At 40.9% G+C, this 10,638-nt stretch overlaps 1 protein-coding gene across 1 annotated transcript in view; it reads right to left on the bottom strand.

Moving 5' to 3' along the window:
• Positions 1-695: 695 nt before the first annotated feature.
• ALKAL1 (ALK and LTK ligand 1) overlaps positions 696-10,638 on the bottom strand; it is an 81,192-nt gene continuing 71,249 nt past the window's right edge. The window contains exons 3-5 of the mRNA XM_069960045.1: positions 7,882-7,965; positions 3,073-3,149; positions 696-856 (exon numbers count right to left, since the gene is read on the bottom strand). Coding sequence (XP_069816146.1) covers positions 3,085-3,149; positions 7,882-7,965 — 149 coding nt within the window. The 3' untranslated portion in view covers positions 696-856; positions 3,073-3,084. The remainder of the gene's footprint in view (positions 857-3,072; positions 3,150-7,881; positions 7,966-10,638) is intronic.

The raw sequence follows: 10,638 nt of genomic DNA, 5'->3' as shown, positions 1-10,638 counted from the left end.
AGACATAATCAATTACAGACATTCTTCTATACAGTGTGTGGCCAATTTCCTATAGATTTTAATTGAGAGTATTGTTACAGTTAAAATATGGCCATATTTTGACTTTAATTTTACGGATGTATTTTACCTTTTATTTTGCAGTGTGTGAAGATAGCCTAAAAAATGTGTGAAAATCGCAATGTGTGAACACAGCCTGAAGATGTTGGTTGGTTATATAATCATTGGAACAAAACATAAAAAGTAAAACAATTAGACACTCGTGTATAGTACTTAAGTCATGTAAACTGCATTGCAGTTTTCCAGTCAAGTATTATAACTTTATTGTCAGATGTTTCATACTTACTAATACATTGTGCGATTATTTTGATGTGCAATATTTTGCAAAAGCTTTATTAAACAATATCAGTTTCCTCTGACAGTAAAACACATCTCCCTTAAGCTATATATATATATATATATATATATATATATATATATATATATATGTTTTCATTTCAAGTTAGTGCAAATAAAAAAAAATTCAGCCTGAGCAACATATTTAATAACAATGAAAAATGTTAAATAGCATATACAAAAAAGAAAAACGGACTCTGCAAGTGGTTATAATATATATTTAGTATCATTTATCAATATCATTAGTAAATATTATATACAAAGTATTTAAATAAATAGCTAAATTTCTTTTTTCGGCCCTGGGCAGTGTGATAAAAAATGTTTATTCACATGACTATGGAATGTTCAATTTAAAGAAAAAGATGCTTTTAATGAGAAAACAGTAACTCAGATCATCATGGTATAGACGTCCGATTTCAAGGCACACTTTGGCAAATCAGAGTTCTGTTTTAGTAGGTCACATCTACAATAAAATAAAAAAAATACAGAAAATATACAGTTAGTAATATTTAAATAAATTCATAATAATATACATGACAAAAAACTATTTGCTTATATTTTACACAATGAACTACAATACAAAAGTAATAAAAATAATTTGCTCATATATTATTCTACTGCCATCCTTTCCAATTAGTATTGCTAAAAGTATATCTGTCATTTCAAACAACTTTGCAGAAATCAATTGTATAAGCAAATATAATAAACTCTGTAACAGATTTTAATAGTCAAAAGAGCTTCCTTCTCGACTCTCAAAGCCCTCACTCGCGTTTTTTATCTGTTCATTATCAAGGGAGAGCTGTCTAAAGGAGAGAGAAGCAGAGTAAAGTTGGGTTTCCACTGCCCTTTATAGCCTAAAGGGGGGGGGGGGGAGGTCGAGAGGGATAAGTGAGCAGGAAGAGCTAGGAAACAGCCTGTGTAATGTGTAGACTTTCTGGCCAGGGAAAACACAAGATTCCTATGTTTGCCTGCTCAGTGCTGCTCTGGGAACTTCTGAGGGTGTGCTACAGTGAGGTAGGATTACAGCATGTATATAATGTATACAAGTCAATATAGGCATGTCAGCATCCACACTGTAGCTAAGCATAGGGAAAGCAGAGATGAGACATGGAGGTTGCAGGGTGGCAACTGGGGGGGGAGGGTGATCTGATCAAGCGTGGCAGCCTGGCCCCACTCCAACTGCCTGGAATAGTGATGAGTAAGTTCCTAGCAGTTATTCTTTTCTTTACATGTCATATTGCATATAAAATATATGACAGAGGGAGGGTGATGTCATTCCTTGCGTGCTGATGGTTGCCATGGCTGGAAGGGGCCTGAAAGAAGCCATAGGACTAAATGTAATAAAAACTACTCGTGCAAAATCTCCTGTAGATACACAAATAAAAAAAAAAAACATAAAGTTAAAGCTAAAGCTTCTTTTGTCTTTAAGTGTATAAAAATAGACGTATTGCATCTGACTTGTGTCAGTCACTTATGTGGCAATGAAAAAAAGTAAAATTTTCCAAGGGATATTCCAAATTTAATGTGACTATTAAGGGGTTAATCTGTTATGCTAGACATTCCACCTCCCTTACTATGATAGATGAAGATAGGAACAACCATGAATTAAATGATCTATAAGGTCCACATGTATGTATGACAGAAACCTCATCTATGTATATAAACAGAACCAGACCATTTTACACAGTCCAGTCACTTTATTATGACCATCAGTTAATATCCAGATGTTCAGCATGGACAGCAGCTAGATGGGCTGTGGACATGTATCTGAAGCCATACTGACTACAGTGCATTCCACAGCTGCTGGCGCATGGGGGGGGGGAAATCCATAGAGTGAACACGATGATCCAAGTACTCCCACTAATGCTCAGTTTGGTGCAAGTCCAAAAAATTGGGAAGCCAGGGTCATGCTACTCCAATCAACACCAGATATTTATAGCAGCATGTCATGTTGCATTATCTTGCAGGAAGATCCCATCCGCCTTGGGGAAAACAATCAGCATGTATGGATTTATATGATCTGAAAGAATCGATTCATTGGTTAAAGGGGTACTCCCGCAGTTTTTTTTTTTATTAATCTGGCCGGGGAGGAGGTGGCTGAGGGCAGCAACGTCCACTCACCTCCCCGGTTCCAGCGGCGGGTCCCGTATCGCGGCGCTCCGGTCTCCGCTGCCCGGCCGCTTCTTGGTCTCTGACGCAAGCTTGAGACGTGACGTTTCAAGTCCACTCAGCCAGTCAGTGACGGAGGCGGGATCCCACCTTCGTCACTGACTGGCTGAGCGGACTTGAAACGTCACGTCTCAAGCCCGCGTGCAGTGACCGTCTATCTGCTTGGAGTGTTCACTGATCTGTTGCTTTAGACACATGTCTAGCAGCCCCCTGTTTCATTGTGGCAGTAAGTTGCTCTTCATTAGTATATGGGTAAGCACTCGTTTCCACGTTGCTAATGCACAATGGTGCCATTTGTAAACTAGTTTGCTAATATTATTTCCTTTATTATTATCTTAGAATAGACAGGTTTACATTCACTTACTGTAGATTTACCAACCACCTCTGCTTGAAGTTTGTTCCAAGCTTCTACTACTCTTTCAGTAAAGTTATATTTAAATCAGCTGTGTAGTATCACATCATATCACAGTAAACAAACAATTTAGATGACAACAATGCACATCTACTTACAACATTAACTGTTTAGGGTTGTGAGCATAACTGGCTCTTAGCCAACCGTGTTAGCAGCCTTGCACATCTTTTGTAAACTGTAAAACGACAAAAAAAAATATTATATATGAGAAAGAGACCTTTCAAATCCCAATAATTATACTTTTAGGCTCGGTTCACACGTTGTAAGAGTGCGGCTGTATGTGCGGCTGTAATTGTGCGGCGGTATTTTTGATGGTTCGTGTGTATGCTGGGAAGTATAGGATATGCGGCTGCACAGTGCACACTATCTCTGAATCTACGGCCCTATCGTAAACGGACCCGTAAAAAATGAACAAGACCATTGTTTGCGGCTGGACATGCGGCCGTGGATTGACAGGCGGTCCGTACGGAGTACTTCAAAAATAGCCGGCAATGATGCCGAATGCCGATGCCTCTAATAGTTAATATATTAAATTAATCAAACACATTTTCTTTGTAATCAAGACACTTTCGTTGATCAATAATTTATTTCTAACGAATCCATCATTTTGCAATTAAATATACTGTTAAAAAAAATAGATATATAAATAAATGTATATTTATCTATATATTTATTTTTTGACAGTATATTGAATTGCACAATGATGGATTCGTTAGAATTAAATTATTGACCAACGAAACTGAATTTATTTCCAAGAAAATGTGTTTTATTCATTAAATATTAATTAGTACAGGAAGCTCTATAAGCCGTGAATTCATATGCCGGCAATAGAGCATTCTGTACTAATCATCACTTTACTTTAATGAAAACATCAAATGTTTCTTCTAATTATGTTATGACAATAACATTATTAGAAGAAACATTTAGAATTATATGTGCGCTCAGCTGATTGGCTGTTCGGCTGAGCGCACATATAATAAGCCGGTCCGCAGTACAGTCACTTCATTGTGCTGCGGACCAGCGAAGAGGACACATCGGGGTGAGTATAGAGCTCTCCACACCCCCTCCCCGGCACTGCACCCATCCCAGCAAGGAAGGGGGGGGTCAGTTAACCCCTTCCTTGCTGGGATGGGTGCAGTCTGACATCAGTCTGGCCCCCCGGGGGTTAAGGTGGATGCAATACATCCTCCCTTAACCCCTTGGGGGCCAGACTGTAAGCAGCGATCTGTAAAGATGCTGCATACTGTAAGGAGCACAACACCGCTCACAATGATGGGTGTTGTGCTCCTGTTTGTGTTTTTTTTGTGTGTTTCTCCCTTTTTGTTTTTCAGATATCGGTATCCTGGGGATTACGTCGGATTCCATGGACTACGTCGATTACCAGCGGTTGTTCTTTGAATTTTTTAAATAAAATGGTCAATGAGGGGTGTGGGGGTGTTTTTCTTTGAATAAAAAATTTTTTAAACTTGTGTCTTGTCTTTATTTCTTTACTTTTTAGACTTTGTAGTGGAAGCCGTCTAATAGACGGAATCCATTACTAAGTTGGGGCCTAGTGTTAGCCGGTATAAAATGGCTAACACTAACCCCCCTATTATTACCCCAGTACCCAATGCCACCAGGGGTACTGGGAAGAGCCGGGTGCCAGTGGTCCCGGAGCGTCAAAATTGGCGCTCCTGGACCGGGCGGCAGCAGGCTGGTAAGATTTAGGCTGGGGAGGGCCTAAAACAATGGCTCTTCCCACCCTGGTGTTACCAGGCTGCTGTCGTTTGGTTTTTAACCCGGCTGGTTATAAAAATAGGGGGGACCCTATGCGTTTTTTTTTTTTAAATAAATAAATAATTTAAAAAAAACGCATAGGGTCCCCCCTATTTTTATAACCAGCCGGATTAAAAACCAAACGACAGCAGCCTGGTAACACCAGGGTGGGAAGAGCCATTGGTTTAGGCCCTCCCCAGCCTAAATCTTACCAGCCTGCTGCCGCCCGGTCCAGGAGCGCCAATTTTGACGCTCCGGGACCACTGGCACCTGGCTCTTCCCAGTACCCCTGGTGGCATTGGGTACTGGGGTAATAATGGGGGGTTAGTGTTAGCCATTTTATACCGGCTAACACTAGGCCCCAACTTAGTAATGGATTCCGTCTATTAGACGGCTTCCACTACTAAGTCTAAAAAGTTAAGAAATAAAGACAAGACACAAGTTTAAAAAATTTTTTATTCAAAGAAAAACACCCCCACACCCCTCATTGACCATTTTATTTAAAAAATTCAAAGAACAACCGCTGGTCATCGACGTAGTCCATGGAATCCGACGTAATCCCCAGGATACCGATATCTGAAAAACAAAAAGGGAGAAACACACAAAAAAAACACAAACAGGAGCACAACACCCATCATTGTGAGCGGTGTTGTGCTCCTTACAGTATGCAGCATCTTTACAGATCGCTGCTTACAGTCTGACCCCCAAGGGGTTAAGGGAGGATGTATTGCATCCCCCTTAACCCCCGGGGGGCCAGACTGATGTCAGACTGCACCCATCCCAGCAAGGAAGGGGTTAACTGACCCCCCTTCCTTGCTGGGAGGGGTGCAGTGCTGGGGAGGGGGTGTGGAGAGCTCTATACTCACCCCGATGTGTCCTCTTCGCTGGTCCGCAGCACAATGAAGTCACTGTACTGTGGACCGGCTTATTATATGTGCGCTCAGCCGAACAGCCAATCAGCTGAGCGCACATATAATTCTAAATGTTTCTTCTAATAATGTTATTGTCACAACATAATTAGAAGAAACATTTGATGTTTTGAGTAAAGTAAAGTGATGATTAGTACAGAATGCTCTATTGCCGGGAATATGAATTACCGGCTTATAGAGCTTCCTGTACTAATTAATATTTAATTAAGAAAACACATTTTCGTTTAAATAAATACAGTTTCTTTGTTCAATAATTTAATTCTAACGAATCCATCATTGTGCAATTCAATATACTGTCAAAAAATAAATATATATATAAATATACATTTATTTATATATATATTTATTTTAACAGTATATTTAATTGCAAAATGATGGAATCGTTTACATTTAATTATTGAACAATAAAAGGGACTTTATTAGACAGAAAATGTGTTTTATTAATTCAATATATTAACCATGAGAGACATCGGCTATAGTGCAGAGGATCGCAAACCCCGGTAATAGCGATTCATGTAAACTGTTTCCCTGCTTTCCCAGATGCATCCAGAGGTGTTTGCATCACTTTCTTAACATTTTATTTGTTATTTTTAGTTGAACCAGATTTCAAAGTAAATGACCGTATGTTTTGAGCCGCATGTCTATTTTTTCCCACGGCCGGAGTTTCACCCGCACATTTACAGCCGCATAAAAAATACAGCCGCACAGTTACAGCGTGTGAACCCAGCCTTAGGGTGCCTTCACACTTACCGTATCGCAGCAGAAAATCCGCTGCGGATCCGCAGCAGATCCGCAGCAGATTTTACTAAGTGAATGAACACAGCATTAAATACGCACTGTCAAATCCGCTGCGGATCCGCAGCAGAGTTGTAAGTGCGGATTTGATGCTATGTTCATTCATTTAGTTAAATCTGCTGCGGATCTGCTGCGGATTCGCAGCAGATTTTCTGCTGCGATACAGTAGGTGTGAAGGCACCCTAAGGGGATTTTCTAAACAAGGCAATTTTTATTTTGCAATGCCTCACTCAATAAAGTGTACCTGCAGCTTCTGACAAAAGGTTGGGTTGCCATGGGAATGTCCCAGGCATCAGCATGTTCAGTGCATGAGCCATATTAAAGGGATTACCCAGGGCTTCAAAATGTTTAACATGTTGCTGCCATATTAGTAAACATTACAAATATGTTATGCTTACCTCTCCGTGCTTCCCCAGTGTCCACTGCTCTCTGTAGCCACTGTTACTTTCAAGAAAAGCTTGTCTTGGGAGTCACAGCCTGCTCAGCCAATCACTGACTGCAATGGGACAGCACCCAGGGCAGTGATTGGTTGAGCAGGTTGTGACTCCAAAGACAATCTTGTCTCAGACATAACAGTGGCTACAGACAGTGGGGTACACCAGCGACCATAGCTGGACACCAGGAGAGCGCAAAGAGGTAATTATGTTTGTGATGTTTACTAATATGGCAATAACACATAAAATTTTTGGAGTGCTGGATAACCCCTTTAAGTTAGAAAAGAGCTCAATCATGGCACTTGCTGATATCTGGGAGATTTAAAAGGCAACACAAACTTCCATCGGCAACTGCGTAACTTTATGTGTAACTTTCAAAGGCTGCATTGTGGCAGGTACGCTTTTAGCCTATGTTCCCACAATGCATGAGACCAGCCGTTCCGTGACCCTTGCCGGGTCACGGAATGGCTGGTCTCTGCCCGGATCATCCCGGATAGTACTTAAGTACCATCCGGATGATCTTTCTGGCCACAGAGCCCTGATGCGGGCGTATCAGCAAGCGCCCGCATCAGAACCTCCCGCAGCACACAATGAAGCAAGCGGCCGAAGTCGCTCGCTTCACTCTGTGAACTGACAGGGTTTCTTACGGGCGCAATTCATTGAATTGCGGCCGCAGAAAACTGACATGTCAATTATTTTCGGCCCCGCACGGGATCCCGGCCGGAGCATATATGATGGGTATACGCTCCGGCCGGGATCCCATCGAAAATAAGGCATTGCTCCACCCCGCTAAAAGTACGGCTGTTGTTGCCGATGGCAACAATGACTGTACTTTTACATAGTGTGAACATAGCCTAAATAAAGAACGAAGTAAGACACCGCATGAAAAAAGCACTAACAATGCCCAATGTACAATAAGTGTACATATTAGTACAGATTAGTAATCATTTAAACTTTTTTTCTATATTTAGTTACCACATATCAGTCTACTTACAAGCTGGTGTGGAACAGTCTTTTGTGTTATGGTAAAGTCGATAGAACTGCTTGCTGCATTCTGCTGAGACTACTACTGGACCTGCTGTAACAAAAACACATTAACACTTTTATTACTTTCAGGTACTTTCCAAATATTGCACAGATCTCATCATGATCAAACCTTGACTTCTGGCTTACACAGAAATCATAGGGTCGAATAACATAACTCCGATGGGGCCCCACTTCCCACCACATGTACTGCAAAGGTATTATGCATAGTTTAATGAATAAAGTTTCCTGCTACTAAAAAGAATTCTCCAGGCTGAAATGATTAATGGCTTATCCTCAGGATAGGCCATTATCAACTGAAAGGTTATGTGCCTATGCCCAGCACCCCCACCAATTAGCTATTCGGGAGCCAGGGAGCCCACATTACGAATAGCCATAATAGTTGGGTCTCAGCACTGAGAACCCTTTCAATTGTTAGTTATAGTTGGGGAAAGCATGCAGCTGACTCAACACCCCAAATTACATATTGCAGGAGATAGGCTCCATAGACTTATCAAAGAAGGTAAGTGTCCACAGCTTCTTAAAATGTAAGATTCTTTATTTTGGCATCAAAACATAAAAAACAAAACAAAAAAGTGAACAGTGAGCTAAAAAACGCCGACGCGTTGCGAGGCTCTACCTCTTAATCATGGCAATGTGAAAGCATGAATGACAAGTTTTTATGTTGCCGCATGTGATGCAAATGAGATAGGGAACGCCCCTCAACAGGAGGGGAAATCTCTCGTCAGATAAATCACATGATCAGCTTACAAAATATACACAATAACTGACGAAAAATAAATAACAAAATTAACTTCACAAAGGAATATAAGTGACACTGATAATTATCAGACCAAAAAAATTTAGTAAATATACAGTAAATCTGATTTATAGTTCAGACCTCTTGGGAATCTTGTATCCAATAGGAGAATCCACAGGGCTTCTCGTTGAGGTTATAGTGTGACTTTTTTCCGTGAACTGACAAAGGCTGCACCGCGGTACCGCACATCTAAAAAATCCTTGTACCGAAAGCCAATTTTGTGCTCCTTTGTCAGATTCACTAGATGAAACATCACTGGGTGCTAGCAAATTGCCCAACGTTAAACCACGTTGTGCTACACACCTGATGGCAGCATTGAGGGCTAATTCACATTTCTTGTCATGGTAGAGTAGGGGAAGATATCTATTCACAATTTTACATATGTCCTGGAATTGGGGACTGTATCTAGTGGAAAAGACTATTGGGTTTTGTGGAGGCTGATTAGCTTGGAAACTGTTCACATTACGGTTTAGTGTTTCGTGTCTATCCTGTAAATGGAAGAAACGGTCCCTTTTTTCTGCTATGCCCCTCGCTCTGTTGATTACATGGTGTCTATACCCTCTGAGCACAAGGCGATGGGTAAGTTGGGAGGAGGTCTATCTATGTAGTGTCCATAACCCCTTTGTTGGCCTGGTGGCCTGGTATGGACGCTACATAGATGACCTCCTCTTGGTTTGGCAGGGTTCACATGAGGAGGCTGTTGAGTTTGTGCTGTTTATCAATAACAATACACTTAACCTTAGTTTCACTTTTCAGTTTGAACCTAAGTCTATTTCTTTTTTGGATGTCACCCTGAGGTTTGTGGATGGGAGAATATACTCTGAAATCTATAGAAAACCGAGTGCAGGAAATGGGGCGCTCCATGCCTCAAGTAGTCATCCTCCACACGTTACCAGAAACTTTCCAATAGGAGAGTTTGTTCGCCTTATACGCAATTGCTCAGATAAAGATGTCTATTTACATCAGGCAGAACAACTTACCCATCGCCTTGTGCTCAGAGGGTATAGACACCATGTAATCAACAGAGCGAGGGGCATAGCAGAAAGAAGGGACCGTTTCTTCCATTTACAGGATACACATGAAACACTAAACCGTAATGTGAACAGTTTCCAAGCTAATCAGCCTCCACAAAACCCAATAGTATTTTCCACTAGATACAGTCCCCAATTCCAGGACATATGTAAAATTGTGAATAGATATCTTCTCCTACTCTACCATGACAAGAAATGTGAATTAGCCCTCAATGCTGTCATCAGGTGTGTAGCACAACGTAGTTTAACGTTGGGCAATTTGCTAGCACCCAGTGATGTTTCACCTAGTGAATCTGACAAAGGAGCACAAAATTGGCTTTCGGTACAAGGATTTTTTAGATGTGCGGTACCGCGGTGCAGCCTTTGTCAGTTCCTGGAAAAAAGTCACACTATAACCTCATGCAGTACAGGTCGCAATTATACAATAAAGTCTTTTATTAATTGTAATACTACCCATGTTGTATATGTAGCACACTGTAACATCTGTAATGTTCAATATGTGGGTTCTAGCACACGAAAACTTAAGATCCGAGTGGGGGAACACATAACGGACATAAGGTCACATACTCTCGGTAGATCGAGGAGATCGCTATCAGGTTTATCCAAACACTTTGTAGATTGCCGTGCTGGTAACACAAATAGTCTCCGTATAAGCGCTATAGAAAGGGTTAAACAAACCAGGAGAGGAGGCAATTGGACCTCCCTACTGCGCAAACGAGAAGCCCTGTGGATTCTCCTATTGGATACAAGATTCCCAAGAGGTCTGAACTATAAATCAGATTTACTGTATATTTACTAAATTTTTTTGGTCTGATAATTATCAATGTCACTTATATTCCTTTGTGAAGTTAATTTTGTTATTTATTTTTCGTCAGTT

Source organism: Dendropsophus ebraccatus, chromosome 2, assembly GCF_027789765.1.
Source record: "Dendropsophus ebraccatus isolate aDenEbr1 chromosome 2, aDenEbr1.pat, whole genome shotgun sequence".
Classification (NCBI taxonomy): Eukaryota; Metazoa; Chordata; class Amphibia; order Anura; family Hylidae; genus Dendropsophus; species Dendropsophus ebraccatus.
The sequence above is the reverse complement of the archived record's forward strand: the minus strand, read 5'-3'. Positions and strand labels throughout refer to the sequence as shown.